The sequence below is a fragment of the Lactuca saligna genome, chromosome 1, assembly GCF_052625555.1.
Source record: "Lactuca saligna cultivar CGN05327 chromosome 1, ASM5262555v1, whole genome shotgun sequence".
Taxonomy (NCBI): domain Eukaryota; kingdom Viridiplantae; phylum Streptophyta; class Magnoliopsida; order Asterales; family Asteraceae; genus Lactuca; species Lactuca saligna.
In genome coordinates this window covers 7467019-7488875 of record NC_136417.1, presented here as the reverse complement: position 1 = coordinate 7488875, position 21857 = coordinate 7467019, and the positions used below count along the sequence as shown (strand labels likewise).

At 32.2% G+C, this 21857-nt stretch overlaps 3 protein-coding genes and 1 pseudogene across 7 annotated transcripts; 1 reads left to right on the top strand and 3 right to left on the bottom strand.

Annotated features, from left to right (window-relative positions):
* Window positions 1-224: 224 nt before the first annotated feature.
* LOC145042023 (cytochrome P450 81Q32-like) lies at window positions 225-3975 on the top strand. The gene is made up of 2 exons (XM_078990376.1): window positions 225-1133; window positions 3009-3975. Exons 1-2 carry the CDS (start codon window positions 237-239, stop codon window positions 3624-3626), a joined length of 1515 nt encoding a protein of 504 aa, XP_078846502.1. The 5' UTR covers window positions 225-236; the 3' UTR covers window positions 3627-3975.
* A 4868-nt stretch (window positions 3976-8843) lies between these two features.
* Window positions 8844-9338, bottom strand: LOC145002261 (putative calcium-binding protein CML44 pseudogene; annotated as a pseudogene).
* A 2535-nt stretch (window positions 9339-11873) lies between these two features.
* Window positions 11874-18271, bottom strand: LOC145041758 (ubinuclein-2-like). Of its 5 annotated transcripts, none has more exons than XM_078990028.1 (11): window positions 17790-18271; window positions 17090-17185; window positions 16595-16683; window positions 16007-16484; window positions 14143-14242; window positions 13749-13858; window positions 13528-13614; window positions 13294-13419; window positions 12575-12715; window positions 12444-12491; window positions 11874-12300 (listed from the first exon to the last, which is right to left on the bottom strand). In XM_078990028.1, exons 1-11 carry the CDS (start codon window positions 18063-18065, stop codon window positions 12061-12063), a joined length of 1791 nt encoding a protein of 596 aa, XP_078846154.1. In that variant the 5' UTR covers window positions 18066-18271; the 3' UTR covers window positions 11874-12060. The 5 variants fall into 5 exon arrangements, with proteins under 5 accessions (XP_078846154.1, XP_078846076.1, XP_078846221.1 ...); XM_078989950.1 differs by having other exon boundaries at window positions 14143-14245; window positions 17790-18269; XM_078990095.1 differs by having other exon boundaries at window positions 14143-14245; window positions 17090-17176; window positions 17790-18268.
* Window positions 18272-19715: 1444 nt separating this feature from the next.
* On the bottom strand, window positions 19716-21857 carry PTAC6 (plastid transcriptionally active 6). The gene is made up of 6 exons (XM_078989853.1): window positions 21276-21857; window positions 20913-20981; window positions 20653-20757; window positions 20311-20430; window positions 20109-20198; window positions 19716-20024 (listed from the first exon to the last, which is right to left on the bottom strand). The coding sequence occupies exons 1-6, from the start codon at window positions 21780-21782 to the stop codon at window positions 19908-19910; spliced, it is 1008 nt and encodes a 335-aa protein (XP_078845979.1). The 5' UTR covers window positions 21783-21857; the 3' UTR covers window positions 19716-19907.

Here is a 21857-nt window from a genome sequence, read left to right as displayed (position 1 = left end):
AAGCAACCCATTCATTTATACCATTAATGGCATGGGGATGGTCTTGATATTGACTTTGAATAACGAGAACACGAACAATCATATATTCATATGAAATACACAACTTTGTATTAAATTTGGATTTTATATTGTGAAAGTCAAACGTAATAGCCTCTTCGTTGGCCAAGATTTCAGTATAAATATGTTGCAACCTCTGGATCATATCAATATATACAGCAAAAAATACATCCATACTTATGGAGACATTTTATATAATTTTTTCCATCATTGCCATTATATGGATTAGCAAAGTTACCTTAGGAAAAACCAGAAATTTACCACCAATGCCCTTCCCATGCTTACCCATATTGGGGCATCTTTACCTAGTTAGAAGCCCTCTCTACCGAGCCTTAGGTAAACTCTCCGCCCGTCATGGTCCGATGCTCATGCTTCAGTTCGGCACCCGTCGGGCTTTCTTAGTTTCTTCCCCGGAGGCGGTGGAGGAATGCCTCACCACCAACGACGTTGCTTTTGCCAACCGACCCCTTCTGCTTGCCGGAAAACACCTTGGGTATGACTACACCACTCTTGCTTGGTCAAGCTATGGTAGTCACTGGCGTAACCTCCGCCGTATCGCCTCCCTTGAGCTTTTGTCAGCTCACCGGCTACAAACCCTTAACGAGATTCGTGCGGAGGAGGTGCGGCTCATGGCTAAGAAGGTGTACCAGAAGGCGGTAAGGGATGGAACGGTGGAGATGAAGTCGGTGTTTTTTGAGCTTATGTTGAATGTGATGATGATGATGATTGCAGGGAAGAGGTATTATGGTGATTCGGTGGCAGACGTGGAGGAGGGACGTCGATTTAAGGAGATTGTGAAGGAGACGTTTGAGGTGATGGAGACGACGAATGTGTCGGACTATTTGCCGTGGTGGAAGTGGGTGGGAGGGAGACGGTTGGAAAAGAAAATGGTGGCTTTAAAGGAAAAGAGAAATGGGTTTATGCAAGGTTTGTTAGAAGAGCTGAGAACAAAAATGGCGGTGGTGGCGGAGGGTGGTAGATTGGAAGAGAAGAAGAGTTTGATTGAAGTTCTCTTGATTTTGCAAGAAACAGAACCTGAAAATTACAAGGATGAAGCCATTAAAGGATTAATGCAGGTATATCTTATTATTATATTTATATTATATTATTGTTATTGTTATTGCGTCAGATTAATGAACACACAATCATACGTGTTTTTAATATCAAAACGTACAAGAGATTTATTTAAAAGGAAATCTAAATAGAATCATATAAAAACGCAATGAGAAATTAAATTACCTCCTACTTTTTATGCTTATAATTATTCCTATCCATTAAAATTATGACAAATCATCATTCAATTTAATTGTAATTAATATATTCCTAATATAGACTTAATGAGTTAGTTAAAAAAATATGGAATGATGACACTTATCATAATTTTATTGGGTAGGAACATTTGTAGGTATAAAAAGTAGGAAGCAATTTAATTTCTCAAACGGAATTCGTGATTTTAGGTATACAACTTGTAAGGTAAGGCCTGTAATGAATAAATACTTCATTAATTAAACAAAAAGGTGTGAGTTGTTATAAAACTTAATTGATCTAGTTTATTAAGAAACTGTGAGTTTCATTTATTTAAAACAATTAAATATGTATAAACATTTAAAAATTTTAAATTTATAAGAAAAATAAGAAAAATATTGAATTACTAAAATTAAAATGTTTTTTTTTTTTTTTTTTAAATTTAAACAAATCATTTAGATAAAATAATCAAAACAAATTAATGAGATTTTATTTTAAAATTTTGAAATTATAAGGAAAATCCATTAATGAAACTGATATATATTTATTATTAAATTTAAATAACATATGAAATTTAATAAAATAGAAAAACCACAAAATTACATATGTAATAAAAATTAGGGAATATGACTTATCAAGGTAATTAACTTTTCGGTATGTTCACATCTGGGTAACTATCTTTTTTTTGTACATATGTAGGTAACAAATTTTTTGGGAGTGTTCACATATGACCATTATGACCTGCTATAGCAGGTTAAATCCTAAATGTGAACGTTTTCAACAAGTTTGTTATCTAGATGTGTACAAAAAAAATAGTTACCCAAATATGAACAAAACGAAAAGTAAAAATTAAATTACATGAATGGTCCCTGTAGTTTGGGGGAATTTGTGGTTTTGATCTCTAAGTTATTTTTTTAAACTTAAATGGTTCCTATTGTTTATTATTGAGAGTTTGATATATGATAAAATCATTGAGAGTTTGATAAGTGGTAAGAAAAAGCTTCATTTATTAGAGAAGATTTATAAATCTCTTATAAAAACAGTTATTAAAAATTTTTAATTTTTATCTTTTAAAAAGCTTTCATTTTAATACTTGCAATTACTTAGCAATTATAATATCTAGTCATATATATATTTTTTAATAAATAATCAAATATTTTGATTAATAAAAAACAATTAAAAATAATAAATTACAAAATAAAAGGTATATAATCATACTATTACCACTTTATCAATCAACCACCTAAAATTCTAACTTTTGGTAATTAAACTCTTGCAAATAATTGAATCGTATTATAGGTATGTAATTAATGCTATTGCTATTGTCAACGGATTGTGTAGATAAATTACTTATTTCAAAAGGAAACCAAAAAATAATAAAGCTAGTTTAATTAGTAAAAATGATAAAGTACTGATAAATTAATATACATTACTCTTTCTTTAGTCTTTTCTAAACGTTATCGTATAGGCCTATATAACTGTTTTCTTTTTAACAGCTGGAGTATATAACTGTTCTTTTTTAATTTTCTGAATCGATGAAATACTAAACTATAATCCTCTAAGTCAATGCATACGTACGTAGCCCTTTGATCATACATATCGTCTTGGGAATACAAAAGCGATCAAGATTCAAGAACAAACAACATATTACTTATTGTGTTACACCCTTACGTAAACTTATCGATTTTCTTGTGTATTTTAATTAGGTACTACTGTCAGCAGGAACCGATACCTCGAGTGGAGCAATGGAATGGATGCTATCGCTTTTGTTAAACAACCCCGAAACCCTAAAGAAAGCTCAAGCTGAGATCGACAAGTGTGTTGGGGAAGATCGTCTTGTTAACGAATCAGACATATCAAACCTTCCTTATCTTCGTTGCATTATGAACGAAACCATGCGAATGTACCCACCTGGTCCACTCGTGTTCCATGAATCTGCAACGGATTGTACAGTCGGTGGGTATCACATCCCAAGTGGTACAATGTTGTTGATGAACTTGTGGGCGATGCAAAACGACCCAAAGAACTGGGAAAACCCTAAGAAGTTTAAACCAGAGAGATTTGAAGGGTTAGAAGGTTCGAGAGATGGGTATAAGCTAATGCCATTTGGGTCTGGAAGGAGGAAGTGTCCTGCAGAAAACTTAGCATTGCGTATGGTGGGATTGGCATTGGGTACGCTTATTCAGTGCTTTGATTGGGAAAGAACGAGCAATGAGATGATCGACATGACAGAAGGAAAGGGGTTGACCATGCCAAAAGCTAAACCCTTGGTGGCAAAGTGTCAGCCTCGTGAAAAGATGGCAAAACTGCTATCTCAGATTTGAAGAAAATAAGGATTGATCAATGCACATTCTAGTGAAATTCTTTGTTGGGTTAATCGTTTACTTATCGGGTACGGGTGTGGATCACAGTTCGGTAGTTAAGGGTCCCGGGTCAATTTTCTGATGAAGTTTACGTTACCATATCCACAAATTAATAAACAAGCAAAATAAGAAAGTTTAACATGTTCACAAGGAGACCGATTCTTGTGGGGTTTCGTCCCATATCTTCTTGACTTTAGGAGTAAGTTTGGAAACGTGATATATTTTCTGAGTAGTAGTAACTTTTTAATTAATTAAGCTGTAATTAAACTTGTTTTTGTTGAATATAACAAGTTTTTTCAATTTCCTTTTATCTTCTGCAAGCTTAATTTCACATACACACGTGAGTGTGAAGTGTGGGGCCTGAACCATCATTCTTTCTCAGCCTTATAAGATTCAATGTCATATTATACATACTAATTTGCCTACGTACATGAATACATGATTAAATTGATAAAAAGGACTAGATAGTATTTGATACAATGATTGTACACTTGTACTATATGATCAACAATGAGTGTATTATTAATTAGTATTGGCAAGTTTTAGAAAAAGGCTAGGTTATATCTGCGAACAGCGAGCCCCTAAAGGAATGTGTTATCTTGGACTTCTGTTATTTATTTATTTACTATATGCATTCATTTTATATTAGTTTTAGCATGTTTTACATTTTTTCTACATTTCAATCATAACAATTTTATTTTGGACATTTTCACTTGTTTAATTTGAATATGTGGATTTCTTAATGTTTAGGACGACTTTCAGTGTTCCAGTCTACAAATTCAACATCCCATGAACTGATGAACCTAGTTGTCATTGTTTAATATAGCCTAGCCCATTAGCTGCTACATTTCAGCCCAAGAAAGTGACATCGTGACTGACAGCCATTTACTGATCAAATGCTGATAAAAAGACAATTTTAGCAATCTTTTATTTTTGAGAGATTAAAAGTTTTTTTAGTAAAAAATAAAAGGTAAAATATGTTTGGTAAAAGAATTTTAAAAATTACTTTTGGGTTTTGAAGGTAAGGAAAATCAACTTTTTGGAAAAGTAAAGAAAACCTGATTTTTTGCAATTTTTTTAAAAATGATTTTTAACCTCTAAAAATATAAGTCAAACACCCCCTTAGCTGCCAAATCATCACCAGCTAGCCAATGTTTTAAAAAATCATATGTTTTACATCGATTTCTGTACCGGATTGAAACGGCCGGTTTTTAGAAAACCCATTTGAACCGGTCAAAATAAACTGGTTAAACCGAATAAAAACACATAGAAAAGAACCATTTGCATAAAGGAAATCTTTAGAAAAGTTCTAATATTTAGGGAAAAGTTACACTTTAGTCCCAAGATTTCTTTTTGAACAAAAAAGTCCAAAAAACCGGTAAAAATTTTCAGTTTGACCCTTTTTGACCGGTTGAAACCGGTACCAAATTAATTTGAGACTATTTTGTAAACTAACCTAAAATATTGGTACTTTTCTGTAAACAAAAAATATCATTATTTTTTAGTAAACAAAATATTATGACTTGTTTAGAAACAAAATTATTATTATTATTATTATTATGGGAGAATTTCATATATACCCTTCCTAAACATCAAAATATCATATTTATCCAACTTAATTTTTAAATATCATATTTACCCTTTATAAAATTTCTAAATATCATATTTACCCTTCATAATATTTCAAAATATCATATATGTCCTTTTTAAACATCAAAATATCATATATACCCTTCTTAAATATTAAAATATCATATATGTACATTTTAAACATTAAAATATTAATGGTAATATCTAAAATAACATGTATCTACAACATGATAATAATAATTAACAACAAAAACTAGACAATCAAACTATATATTCTATATAAAGGGTTGAAGACGAATATATATATATATATATATATATATATATATATATATATATATATATATATATATATATTTGTCAAAAGGGCGACATTCTAACAATTTAGAAGTTCACATTCCATTATCATAGACGTAAGAATAATATGGTTAATATTTTTAATTATTATAATAATTCTGAGGTATAAAGAATGATTATTAAATATTAAAAACATTATAAAAAATGATTTGGGCAAATATGATATTTTGAAGATTTATGAAGGGTAAATATGATATTGAGAAATTAAGTTGAGCAAATATGATATTTTAAAGTTTAAGAGGGGCATATATGAAATTCTCTCTATTATTATTATTATTATTATTATTATTATTATTATTATTATTATTATTATTATTATTATTATTATTATTATTAATAAGAATATTATTTTTTGAACTTGTTATTATTATTATTGTTACTAATACATATAAATGCATTTAAATGAAAAAATAATATTAATGACATTGTTTTAGGGTGGTGGTGGAGGAGATGGTGATGCTTTTAACATTGAAATCGTGAATGTCTGCTTGTATATTTTTACTTTGTATATGATCATTTCACATTTGTTATTATTGTTTTTAATTCAGAATATTAATATTTAACAATTTAAAAGAAGTTGCATATTAGTAAAATTATTTATAAATAGTTTAAGGTAAAAGGATTTCTCACTTTGTATATAAAAATGTTTAAGGTAGAAGAATTACTTTCCAAATCCAACAAATCCACTACAAACATCTACGTAAGTAGCTAATATCAAAATTCAAAAGTATTAATTACAATATATATCTTGTTTAATAAAAAGTAATAGGACTAATTCAAAAGTATTAATCTAAAAAACATGTCTTATTACTTTTTATTAAACAAGATATTGTAATTAATACTTTTGAATTTTGATATTAGCTACTTACGTAGATGTTTGTAGTGGATTTGTTGGATTTGGAAAGTAATTCTTCTACCTTAAACATTTTTATATACAAAGTGAGAAATCCTTTTACCTTAAACTATTTATAAATAATTTTACAAATATGCAACTTCTTTTAAATTGTTAAGTATTATTATTCTGAATTGAAAACAATAATAACACATGTGAAATGACCATATACAAAGTAAAAATATATAAGTAAATATTCATGATTTTAATGTTAAAAGCATCACCATCTCCTCCACCTCTACCCTCAAACAATGTCATTAATATTATTTTTAAATTTAAATGCATTTATATGTATTAGTAACAATATTAATAATAACATGTTCAAAAAAATAGTATTCTTATTTATAATAATAATAATAATAATAATAATAATAATAATAATAATAATAATAATAATAATAATAATAATAATAAGAGTTTTGTTTGTAGAAAAGTCATAATATTTTTGTTTACAGAAAAATCATAATATTTTTTGTTTACAGAAAAGTCTTAATATTTTAGGTTAGTTTATGAAATAGTCCCAAATTAATTTGGTACCGGTTTCAATCGGTCAAACTACAAAATTTTGCCGGTTTTCAAGACTTTTTCATTTTAAAAAAAAAGTCTTAGGACTAAAGTGTAACTTTTCCGTAAATATTGAGACTTTTCTGAAGATTTTCCTTTGCATAGTAAACTTTGATATGTTTTCAAATCTTTTTCCCGTTCTTTAAATAAAAAACATATGTTGTAAAGTTTTTTGATGTGTTTGTATTCATCTAAAAGACTAAAACTATATTTTGTTTCGGCATTATACTTTACTTTTCTTTTTGATGTATATGGATTGATATAAAACACTAAAACTTATGGTTATGTGTTATTCTAATATATTTTGATTAATCTACAACTTTTATATATATATATATATATATATATATATATATATATATATATATATATATATATATATTTTTATGTTTGCACTTGTAAACATTAAATTCATGATTTATATATATATGTACGTGTAAGAAAATAGGAAAAAGATGAAAATTATAGAAACCGTTAACCTAGTGGTTGAATCGGTTAAACCGGGAACCAATCACTATACCGGTTCAACTATAAAACCAATTTTTAAAACATTGATATTGATGATAGCCATCCAAGCACTCAGATTACAAGCTTCTTTGCTTCTTTGATATTTGAGTGGTGGCCATTGTAACTTCACGTTAACAACGGTAAATTTTGCATTATTATTAATGAACACAATTCTTCAAACAATGGTCAAAAAGTAATTTCACAGGGGTTCCACAATATCATAATGGAACCACAATTCATAGTGGGGTCCATAGTGGGCGTATTTCATAGTATCGACTGTGAAACCTTAGAGAGGGGCATAAAGCTAAACGGTGTGATGCGGTTTTCACTGTCGGTAGTCCGACGTGGATTACTTTACTGGCGATGAACACCGCCCCTCTCTCTTTTTTTCACCAGCGGTGAGGTACCGGTGGTAAAGATTTAAAAATTGGAACGTTGTGGGTTTGTGACCGTTGCTCGTATTGCAGTCGACAATACCTTGTTAAGATTATAGAAGGATCAAAAGCCATTGATGAAACAGTTTCTAGTGGTGGGGTTAACGATCTAACATGAATCGACTATGAAGATTCGTCGATCCGCCGTGAGAAGAAAACAATGATTTTATTTGATTGATAGATTTGCTTCTCCTGATAATCGTAATCAATCTGCTCTCCAACATTTCTTCGATTTGTGTGTGTTATCTGCTGCTAGGGTTTAGAATCTGAAGCGGCGAGGTTTAAGAGGGAAGAATGAACTGGTAGGTAAAAACATTTTTTATGTGATTATTTAGATTTTTTAATTTAAAAAAAAAGTTAGTAGGTAAAAACATCATCGTAACATAGCTCATAGGTAAAAAAATATAAAAATATATAAAAATTGATGTGGTGTCTATGGCAGTCTTTTACCGGCAAAAAATACACCAACGCTTTTTCACAAATATGCATTGCCTCTTGCAAAAAGTGTGGCTTGTTCTTTTTGAGGAACAATCGAAAATTTTGGGTTATTTCGTGGCAAATCGTTGAAGAAGGTGGCTAGTTTAGTCATTTTTTTAAGATAGTTCGTTGACTGGAAAAAGTATACAATGCCCTTTATTGGATTTGAACCGAAGACTTATATTTAGTGGCATTAACATGACATTGATGAAAGTACAATACGAAATTGTTTATAGGACTTTGAGAGTAACAACACAATCCTATTAGAATCCAACTATAAATATATAGATTACAGATATATACCCTATTAGCATCACAGAATAAAGTTGTAACCATCAGAATAAAAACAAAATCTAATTAGGTACCAGTCGAGTCAAATGACTTTGGCAATAACAACATATTTTTAAACTCCTCAAAATCAAGCACTCCGTCATTATTTGTATCATAAAATTCAATCATGCTCCTACAACTCCTCTGGCCAGAATCATCATTCCATAGCCCTAATCTTGACAAGGTGCTTTGTAGCTCTTCGCTTGAGATGAATCCATCATCATTCATGTCGAACATTTTAAAAGCTTTCAAGATATCACCCTCCATCATCTCTTGCTCCACCTCTTTTGATCTATGATGGCCATCAATTGGGTTATGCTTGTTAAAAACATCATAAAACACCCAAAAGTCCATGAGGTCAAGACATGTATTGCCAACTATGGTTTTGAGCTCGTCTAAGCTTATTTGAACTCCGGTTTTCTCGAGAAGCCCTTTAAGTTCCTCGATGCTCACTAGGCCATCTTCATTCGTGTCAAGAATCTTGAAAAGCTGGTGCAATTCGTGGCAATTGATTGGAGACATTGTTTTGGAAAAAAGATGTTATACAAAGAAAATTTATCAAAATGATAATTTTCTATGGGTATAAATAGCAGTGAATGAGACTAAGTAATCATGGTATATGACTTTTTAGATGATCTAAGAAGGGAAATTTTAAAACACGGTCAACTTTGAATAGGAGGATGAGGATATGAGCAACTTGACAACGAGGACATTATCATCCTAATCATTATTTATAATTTATACTTGCAATTATGTCTTTAAATGATTTCTAACAAATTTTAACTATTTGCACGAGCTCTCATTGATATTCTGAATATATGTAGTTTTTTCCTAGCCTAACATTCCATTAGAGATTAATGCCTTAGATAGATTAATCTTTTAATCCTCAATGATTTGGAGAAGAGTGAATGCTTCAAAGTCATATTAAATGACTTGTGTGGATGGAAGATGATGAGGAATTTACGAGAAGTTTCATGGAAAGAGAAAGAAAGAATTTCGGGCAATAATCTGTTGAATAATGCAAATGTTAAGATAAATTACGACTTACGCAATATATGTTCTGTATAATAACAAAATATATAATTTTGTTGTATTCAGATCATATTTTTGTAATAAAAAATAATCGTATTTAATATTTTATGGAAGAAAATCTGTATTATACAACATTAAAATTAGACAAAATGTTATTTTATGAAAAAAGTGACACGTCACAATAATTGATTAATATCATCTAATAAAAACAAAACTATAATCGACTTGATGATTGTCATTAAATCAACGTAAATTTTTATTTTGTTGATACTTTTCTGGTTGTGAAGCAAAACACGAGGGGAAACAAAGACCACGGATTTGGTTGGATGTAATTAAGTCGTCATGCGAACGCATGGGCCCATTGTTGGTTAGAGTCAACGGATTAAAATAATAAGTTTTATGTAAATTATAAGTCTAGGAAAATATTTTTAAGCTTATAGTTACCAACTTACTATATAGATATAGATATTAAAACTAAAGTCCTTAGCCACAGAATACTTTTTTAGTTTCCAAGTTTTGCCGCGGCACTTTTATGTTTTTGGCGGTTTAGCCCCTCTACAAGTTAACTTACATAAACAACATGGTTACGGGGACAAGCGGCATGTGATTCAACACAACTAGAAGGAAAGGAAAGCGGCATGTGATTCAACACAACTAGAAGGAAAGTTGTAGCTTTGGATTCACACAGTATTTTATGGGTTGTGGTATAATTACATCTTTTAACTAAATTTAAGCCCCCCTCTCCCCTAAACTCAATATCAAATTTTTGATATTTGATTTGATATCATTAGACTTTATATATATATATATATATATATATATATATATATATATATATATATATATATATATATATATATATATATATATATATATATAATGTCGGCCAATTATAAAAACCAATTTAGAAAATATAAAATAAAAAGAATTAAAAACCGATTTAATCGTTCAAATTTATAATTTCATCCGATTTATAAAATATTGTTCGAAATTTATAATAATATTATTATTATTATTAAAATCATCTTTAATAAATTAAGATTATTTTTTGCCACTTATCATCTTTTCCTTCATTTTGACACTTATCATTTTGTGAAAATTTTAGAGAATTTCATTTTCTTAAAATAAAATTTCATAAAATTGTAATGGATTCTAAAAAGAAATAAAATCATCCTATTAATTTGGCAATAAATTCTCATAAATATTTCAAATTATTTAATTTCTTTTGCAAATTATCAGAAGATTACATTCTGTTATGTAGATTATTAGATTATAAAATATAAAATATTTTATATTTATATATTGATATTAAAATTTTACTTTTAATAAACCCGTATAATACACGGATCTCACACCTAGTATATAATAAAAAATAATTAAAAACCGATTTTATATAGCCGTTCGAATTTTATAACGTCATCCGAATTATAAAATTTTGTTCGAAATTTATAGTAATAATAATAAATTAAAAATGAATTAAAAACAATAAAAAAACAAAATAAGAAATACAAGAGAACAAAAAATCAAATATCAAGGGTGGACTTGGAAAAGACAAAAAATCAAATCAATTTAATTTCTTGATCAATAATATAATTTTGTAGTTTAAAATTCTATTTTTTTCCAATGATTTTATCAAGTGCCGAATATTTTCTCGTGTTTGCAAGTTTCACCTGTTTTGTCCTTACATAGAAAATAAATTACAAGCACGGTCCTTCTAATTTACACAATAGGTCCTTGTACAAAACTATATTTACAGGAATAATACACATATTAAAAAAAATTACATAGCTATCCCTTCCTAATAACAAATTTTAAAAGTGAGCGTTTGTCCCTACATATAAAATGATTGCATGTTATCTACGGAAGCAGTCTCTCTACTCTCAGATAGAGGTTGTCTACCCATCCTACATCCCCTTGCCTCATTCTTATGGGCGCAGGGTGTTGATGTTGGTGTTTTTGGATATGATATGAATTCTATCAGGGACAGCTCTACAACCCTAAGATAAAATAATAACGCGACTCGACTAATCATTCACATCACATTTTGCCACCTCTATTATAAAAAATTGATGGATGGTGTATTATCTTTTGTGTATATATAAACCGAAACTATCATGTGCCCATTGAAACATATTTGGAGCCAAACTCACATATTAGAATCTGATCTGAGTTATTCACATTTTTATCTAAGTTGGATTTAAGCTTCAGACTACTACTCCACCTCCATCTTTCTCTTTGCCTGGGTGACTGCAGTAGAAAATTTGTATTCTGAAGCTACAGAGCTTGCCTCGATGTCAATGGTAGTATTGGTTTTTGTAGGGGTAATTTTTTTCCTTTTCAACTTCTCTTGACCCTTATACTTGTGTAGTGCTTTTCTCCTATCTTTTGCCCTACAAATTGCTCCTCTAATCCCATGATTGTCCATTAAACCTTGTGGCCACAGTTCTGCAAGCTGCAACATTAATGAATAAGGATAAGGTTAAAAAAATCACATAATGGTCAATTTCTCCCACTTAATTACTACATACATATCTATCTAGTCACTGTACTCTCAAATGTCATATTTAATGCATAAAAGTTTTAGGATAAGCTTACATCTGCGTAGAGCTTCCTAACTTGAGGACCTGCATCTTCATCCAGTCCCTGATTACAAATGAGTAGCTTTAAAAAGGCAAGTACGTGTTTCAAAACGATTTTTTTTAAAGATAAGATGGATGAAGTGCTACCTCAACAAAAAGGTCATAAAGGATGCATATCTTATCCTCTAATGCATCATCCATAGTAATTTGTCTTTTAAGAATTTCTTTTTCTTTGGTCCCACTTTCTTGAAAATCGTCAGATTCTCCAACCAGCTGTTGCTCAATAGCCTGAGATGATACGAACAACAACAAAACATTAAAATGTTTGGCTAAATCCTAGAAATAGCTATGTACTTTCATTTCTTTTTAACAGCAATGTACTTCCAGTTTTTTTCTTGCGAAGGAACTCTACTCTTTTTTGAAAAATCCAACCATTTATACCATTGTATCTTTCATCTTTCTTATTAGGAGATTATACTTCAAAAAATATGTGCAATTATATCAGTGACAACTGCTTTTTATTTGGATAACATTGCTATACTTAGGTAGATTATTCAAAACATGAGACAAAATGAAAGTAGGATGCTATAACTGATGAAAGAGGTTGTTATTCATTCTTCTATTTAACCCTGAAAAGTTTAAAGGACTGGTTACAAGCATCTCAAGAAACACAAAAACATTCAAGATTACTGATCAAAGAAACATGCGTCTCCACAGTCCACATCCATATTAGCACGGATCATTTACACAATCGTGTTTATTTATTCATTTTCTTAATTTCCCCATCTTTTCTTTAAATAAATAAAAGCATACTTGTGGGTAAATTGCAGTTATCTAAGAAAAAAAACATAACTAAGCAAGCATACCTTGGACATCATCATTGGTGCCCATATCTTAACCATCTCCTCTATTTGTTTCTTTAACTGCTGCATCCTGGCATCTTTCTCTTCTTTGGCAGACAATCCCATATTAATCATGTTTACAATATTTCTCTGTTGGAAGGCATCAAATGATTATAAAATATTGAGCAGCTAAAAGCAAGGTTATAAAAATTATACAAAAGAAAAATACAATAATATATGACAAAACAAATGCAATACCCTCAATGATCTGAGCTGTATCAGATGACCAACAATGCTCATCAACCGATTAAGTAGCTCCTTTGAGATTTTCCCATGGTTTGCATGCTAAAAACCACCATAAATGTAAAGGTTCAAATTGTGAATGTCTTCAAAAATATGTTCAAAAGAAGCACAATTATTGAAGACAAGAAAAGAGCAATTCCACTGAACAAACAGATAAAAAGTTAGGTGTCAATTACCGCAAGTCTAGCAACTTTAGCTAGCTTATGCTTTATGTCAGGAGGCATTCTCTTTTTGACTGTTGGAGAACAAGTGTCAGCATCAGCAACTCCCATGTTTGGTGGCCTTGCTGCCATGATGTCAAATATTACAAGTTAGCCCCTTTGTAACAAAGGACACGACATAACATGTTGCACAAAGCTTGGTTTACGTTGGACTGGAACTGGGACTGATATTTTGTCCCACCACACTATTGATAATTTAATATATCATATGTGCAAAAGACATGAATGCCCTCCTCAGCCTCAATAGCCTTAGAAAGTTTGTCCAATCTAGTCCGGTAAATGCAGCCTTAATGAACAGAGAAGAGAAGTGTGTCTTTGATATTTAGATAGAAGTGATCACCAGACATACATTCCACAACAGTCTTCTCCAAATCCCTGATAGCTTTCTCAAGCGTTGTACTTTTAGGTTTGGTATTTGAACCTTCCTTTCTCACCATGAGAGGGTTTTTCTGCTGAAAAAATTACAGAAAGTTGCTTTAGATTGCATTACAGACATTCCGAAGTGACAAATAAAATAAGAATAACATTACAACCGTTAGAGCAGATAAGTCAAGATCAGAACTATTAAGTAATTATTAACCTTTTAGTCATTTTCACAGTACAGCCTTTTTTCACTAAAAATATTCTTGAGTTTCTGCTCTTCTTTGAGTATGCATTCGTTGTTGAGATTCTGGTTAAAAGTTTTGTCTACTACTGCTATAGGTGTTTATCGGGTTTTTTTACACTCACCCGGCCCTATTAAGTTATAGGTTAGTCAGGTTCAGGTTAATCAGGTTAATTATAAAATTGTCACAAATTAAGTTTCATTGCCACTGGATGCTATACATCATATTTGGTTTTGTTTACTTTCAATAGAAACCAATATTTATATCATATTACGAGGAAACGTTTAACATTTTAGCAACCAGAAAAAAAAAAAGTGTTTGAAATCAATTGTTTAAATCCAAAATAAGTGTTTAACTGGAAAAACAAGCTTCCATTCTTCAATTTATAATCTTACAACTTCTTGTTTTTTTGGGATTGATACCTATACCGCCATACAAACTACAAAGCCAATCTTATGTCCAAATTAGGCATTCGATAGTTTTGTCACCTAAAGAACTTCTATATGAATCCATCACCCTACACCTGTTCTAAAAACCGACTCCAAAGCCACCATTTAGATGGAAATAGCTAACAAGGGCAATTCAGTTTCAACATCAGAAGATTAGAAGAAAGCTAGAAAGTTGTGTTATTTACTCAAAGGTCAAAACATTTTGTAATGTTACATTGAGAATTTCCGAGACAAAGTATGTGATATCACATACAATTGTGATTTTTCATTGCCTTAAGCTAAAATTTGTGACATTTTGAGACAAATTCATTGAGATTATTTAGAAGAATAACCAACAGATCAACATCTTTATGAAATTGCTAAGGTGATGAAATCTAAGTTTGACAAATATTGTGGTGAGATTGAAAATATAAATTTGTTGTTATATTTTGCTTTCTTACCTTAATCTAATGAACATGGAAATTGTGTTGGATGATCATCATGAAATGGAAGGAAAAACAATTGTTGAATTAAAGAAAAGTAGAAAACATACATCAAGAAGAAAGTTTTACATGAAGATTATGTGAGAATTCATGCTATACCTACAAGTTGTACAACAAATCCTGATTATGAAGATAAGTTGGGAAATAAGATGAAAACGAGCCAAACATCTAATTAATTAGTGAATTGGATAAGTATTTGGGAGAAAGTGTTGAAGATATTGATATTAATGTTAGTTTTGATATATTGACTTGTTGGAAGGTAAATAGCCCGAGATTTCCAATTTTATCTCTGATGGCTAAGGATTTGTTAGCTATTCCCATCTCAACGGTGGCTTTGGATTCGGTTTTTATCACAAGTAGGAGGGTGTTGGATTCATATAGGAGTGCAAAGTGCTTCAGATGACAAAACTATCGACTGCCTAACTTGTACACAAGTGTATCACCATATTAAAATGTTTTGAAGTTTTGCAAGCAAGGGATGGAAAACATATATTCCCAAGCTTGAGACTGGATGTTGGTAATTTGATTTAATTGGTTTTATTTGCTAAGGCTTTGTTGGTATGCACCCTCTAACTAAATTGTAGATATTAATCATAATCATAATCATAATTAGATGATTGTTAGTGAGGAGAGGAATTCTAGGAATAAAAAAGACAGTACAGTGAAGGAACACTCACCGTAGCTTGCTGAGTGGTCCTGGTGGCCTTGGCTTTTGATTGTTCACGAATCACATTTTTCTCTCCAATGGGAAGAGATTGATTCAACTCTTCTGAGTTGTTAAGCAATAGCCCGGAATGAGAACTTGATTTCACATTAGAGCTATTGTCATTAGACTTCTGCAATGGAGTCACAGAGAAGGGACTTCCATTTTTCAATTTACTACCATGGTCTTTGGGTTGGCATACCACAGCCTTCTGCTTGTCAATGTTCTTTTCCATTCTTGTAGCCTCAGAACTTGAAGGAATTATAGTGGATGAAGCTTTACTCTGAGATGAAATGATGGAATTTTTGTCTACTGGTGCATGTACCTTTCCCGCTTCCTTATTTTTAACTTTCTGAGTATTCAGCTGGCCACTATCATTCCCACCACTAACTTTTTCTGAATCTTTCCTTCTCTTTTTCCATTGATGGTTTGGCAAAGCAGTAGGCTCATTCCTACCAATATATTCAGATTGGAGATATTATAACCAAGAGATAATCTAAAAAGAAGGTAGAAGAATTATAGTCATGATAAGATGCTGTTTTCCCATAGGAAAAAAACTTACTTTGAAACAGCTGCGAGCTCCAACTTGCCACGATTAACAAAGAATCCGTCATGCTTTATTTGAGAATCATCAACCTGGAAATAGTCATCCTGTGGAAGAGAAAGAAGGCGATAAATCTAAATGCAAAGATTACTGATCTTCAACTAAAACAAGAGCAATGAGATTAAGAAGTGATTCAACATAAAACAATTATGCAAAGAAGATAGAGGTTCACAACCCAGCTCGGCATCATCTATGAAAGAATCTTCAGTATCATACTCATCATCATCAGGAACAACATCATTGAGATCTTCCTCATCAATACTGTTATTACCCTGAAAGTATATGATGCAGCATCTTCAGGACAATGACAAGAATTTTCTACAACATTACTCCTAAGAGTTTGATGTAATTCTGTCAATCCCAATCCATAGTTCTACAAATGACCACTTAGATATGTCATCCTCATAGTTATCCAGATAACAGCATCTGTAACATAATAAATGTATCACATACCATGTATAAGCGCTCAATCTTCTCAATAACAGCACCAAAACGGCTACCAGGAGCTGCATCATTACCTTCATTTTCAGCAGGCTCTCCCTGCAAATGCTAATTGGACTAAGTACAGTGAAGGTAGTTACCAAATTACATTACAAAACAAGAAATCTCCTCATGTTATCAAAAAGAAGCAATGATAAACAAAGAAAAAAAGGCTTTGCTATTCACTATAGGTTTATATCTGTAAAATATTGTGCAATTATACTCTGTGAAATGATTTACCATCAGAAATATTAACACTACCATTACCTATCTTCATGATATGTCTATACCATGATCACACATCAGTTTCAAAAATCACATCAGCAAGTCATTTCTAGGAAAAATAAAAACAGAAACGATATACCGTGAAAGCATTCTGATGTAACTACCCTACTGCAAAATCATTCTACTTATGATAGTCACAACTTACAAACTTCCGTGTCAATTTACAAACTCCTAACTGCTAAAGTAACAATTAAGTTTCAAACTCCAACTGAATTCTAAAAAGTATTTCAACTTATTCGATAACAAGTAACCATTAGGAGTTGAAAGCAGCTCATAATTGCATAAACATCCTAGATCACCTTATTTTCAATCAAACTTCTACTTTCTTCATCCGAACTGTAGGTAACAATTTAATCAAAAAAATATGGCAAGTTCACGAAGACACTACCGGTGGGGCATTGAGAGGATCTAGGGCTTGATTAACAGCAACAGCAGGAGGCATCGGAGGAGCAGGTACAAGAGGGGGCAGACTATTATTTGCAGCTTTGTTGGCATCTTTCATAAGCTTCTTCCACGACACAACTGTTGTCTCTCCCGGCCTCAACTCCACCTCAAACCTTTGCCGTCCACCACCATTTAATAATGCCGACGATGATGACGATGCACCGTCGCTACCTCCGCAACCGCCTTCCTCCATCGGTAATTCTCCCAGTATATTACACATTCACAGTCACATACATGAGTATAGCATATGGGCTTGGATCGTCATAACCCTAGTTGAAAATAGTAGAGGGAATTTTGTATATTTTGCTATGACCTCTTGACTTCGACGATTCTTAATCAATGAGAAGAACACAAAATGTTCATGGGAGTGAGGTTGGCCTTTCCTGAAATACATATAAGAAAGAGTAAACTACACATTTGGTCCTGGTTTGCCCAATTTCAAACATTTGATCCTAGTATTGGATTTTTCAAGGTTTAAATAAAGTAAAGCATGACTTAAGTGATAATTTTTTATATAATTAATATTTTATATGTATTTTCAATTATTATTCATTTTTATATACATGAATTAAGACGGCGTTTTGATAAAGTTTGGCGGCAGATGCAACAATTGTATTTTCAATTATTATTTATTTATTTATTTTTGCACCGGTTGTTCTTGAGCCTAACTCTCGTTTATTTCCAACATTAATGAGACGCACGTAGACCTCACATGAGGGCAAACCAGACATTTCCAATGGAGGCCTATCATATTCGATTTAAAGTCTGCACTGCAGAAGGTTCGTTTCCTGCCCTCTTCCCCATCCACTATCTGTAACTGCATCCAAAAGTATTCCATAAACGGTGATTTATGCATGGGATACCCATACAATAATAGTAACCTCATGGATAAATCCAGGTTGAAGGTTATGGCATTGCTCTCAAAGTGGAAACAATTGTGGTTTGTGGGATGATCCCCCTATGTTTTGAAGAGCAGTAGAAGTTATTCTCGGGTTACTTAGATCCGTGAATGAGTTTCATCATACACTTGTAGATGCTTAGAAATACAAAATACAAGTATTTGTTCTTTGGTTTGTGGGTTTTCAATCTTGTTGCATGTTTGATACTTGTTGAATTGTAATTGGGAATCATGAAGAATTGAAAATTATTGACTTAATTATGAACTTGTTTGTATTTACAATGGTTGAATTCATATGTGTAATATGTTGTTGTGATGAGTCATCATAGTTATTGTAGCCAAAACAAGATTATTTTGAGCGTTTTGCCTAGATCATTTTGAGCAAGGCTATCGAAAAATCCATTCAAGGCATTTTTTTACGTGGTTTAGTGTTGATGATTTCACCATTATATTGTAAAAGTTGATGGCATGTTAATTGAGAAAAAATATTGGATGAATCGTCTCATTGAAGCTACATGGGAATAATTCTGCTCCTGCTGCCAACTTTAAGATTAGTAAAATGATTCTCCTTATCTAGAATAAAAGAGAAGAGATGGATACAACTCCATATGTCATAGTCATTGGAGGTTTGATGCACATATATAGTATGGTATATTCAAAGCTATATATAACTCAAGAGGACCATCGGACCTTAGATGCTCTTGAAGACGAGTTGATTAAACTTACTTTTGTTATACTATCCAAAAAGGTGGGACGGAGACGAACTATTGATCTCTCATATGAGCACAAAACGTCTCATCATTGAAAATATAGCCCTAGAAAGTTTGTCTATCATGTCTAGTTTAGTCCAATTCCATTGTGTTGCATCCCGTGCAACAAACAGGGCCTAAAGGAACAATGGGTGAACGATATTTTCCACATACAATTCATCAAGATTACCATCTATAGAACCCTAGTGAGCAAAATATGGAGTTGACAATAAAGACTGAACCGGACACTCGGTTCATACTTGTTTCACTATTTTGATATAAAAAGTTACCTACACATGAACATGACACCTCTAATCGAAAGAAAGCCGAGTAATAATACAAGTTGGAAACCGTTATACCCGCAACTGAAAGGCCCTTGTTGTACAAAATTCAGCGCCTATATAGAAACGGAAAACTAGAACCAATTTGAAACGTTGAAATCCCGCAGCTTGCTGAGATGTCTTTCCATGTCCTTTCTGTCTTTGTCCCACTCTTCCCTATGTACTACAGTCGTTGGATCATCTCTCTCCTCCTGAAAACCATATTAGGATCAGAAAAAGAAAAAGATACAAAATGCAATCATAATTTGGAATTGTAGTTGTATGGGATTTATCACCGAAGGGATTATTGTGAATGAAGTTGCATTATCCCGAATAACAAGAAAATCATTCTTTCTATCTCTGTCTCTTCCTTCAGGAACCGTTACCTTAAAAAAAAAAATCATCATAATAATAATTCCATTAAACAAAAGAAACAAAGCTTAATGGACTTAGCATAGTAAGATGTCTTTGTTAACTTAAAGCATAATGGGCACTTACCAAAACTCTTGCCCGAGTTATCGACTTTGTTTTTGAATCAATGACATAAATCTCTTCAAAGTCTAGCACAAAATCAGGATCATCCAACCGTCGATTCCTGTAATGCTTCGTCAAAAACACCTTCAACAACAACAACATATTGTCATTATAATCTCTACAAAGCTTTCATTTTAATATATTTTACACTTTGGTCCTCCAACTCTAGATCAATATTCAAAGTGGGGTATTTTGTATCTAGAGTAAAGTACTGAGTCGGGTTTATTCGATTGAATTAAATATAGATGAGATGTTATAATGTGGCAAAAAATTAAAGAAATTAACAAAAAATTATGAGTTCCTAACCTTCATAACCTCCCACTCTGATTTGTACATAGGATCTCTAAGTGCATCAATAGGTGGTTCCGTGACATTGTAGGTCCCCCAATCACTCTTTGCACATCTGATATACTGCAATTAAAGAAATGCATAATATTGTTATCCACTGGATCGTGTAGACAATGGTTGAAGAAAGGAAGGTTGTAAATCTGAAAATCAGTGATGAAATCAATGGATAGTTAAATAGTCATTTATAAGCATGAAACTAGGAATTTGTCTTAAGTAACCTTCTCGGGCATTGGTGCAAGAACTCTTGGAATTGCATAAATATCAGTATCTGGTTCTGTCACATACATCTGCAACACCAAAACAAAATATTTCCGTAAAATTCTCCATAAACGCATAATGTTATCAAAATTTGAGTCAATACCTATAACCTACACAATTCATGTACACTTAAACTTTTGTTCTTTTTGGGGGGCCAAAGTGTATGCTGTAGCCTTTTGAATTTGGGAATTTCTGTTAATCACGGGCTATCTTAGCACTAAATTTCGTCCAAAATGACATTAATCAATTAAATCAATTTGAGTATTTGAAAACCGAAATCTAACGTAGATACAGATGTATGACTAATTTGGTTATGAAATTACCTCTCGGAAATCGTAGACATCATTATCAGGATCAGGTGGTTTCCGGATGAAAAAATCACAATCCATCAAACTGATCTTATGAAATTCATCCTCGTTTATTCTATAATCCACAACCACCTCCGAATTCCACCCCTGAGTTGACACAAAGTTCTTACTCTGTACCATCGCCATTCCTTCCTCACCACCGCCTCGCGAAGCGGCGACAAGAGCCTCGTACTCGACATCGTAATCTCTCTTGTTGTCACTCTCATCCGCTTCTTCTTCGTCCATATCGTCGCGGTCTGCTTCTCCACCACCGTCCGCGTCTCCATCTCCGCCACCGTCAGCGTCTCCCCCGGCTTCTCCGTCATCAGAGAAGATCCTGAAGTCTCGTCTGGGTATTTTAAGTGATGGTTTCAGAGATAAGGAGGAGAAGGCGACAGTGCGGATGGGTTGTAGTGACGGAATTGGGCATATAGTTGGAAAAGTGCGGGGTGGTGGCGAGAGGAAGAACAGGGTGGCGCTCATGGCGGCTCCCTGGGGTTTAAGATAACGTTTTGGGATTTTAGATTCAGTTGGAGGTCAAACCGTAAATAGTGTCGG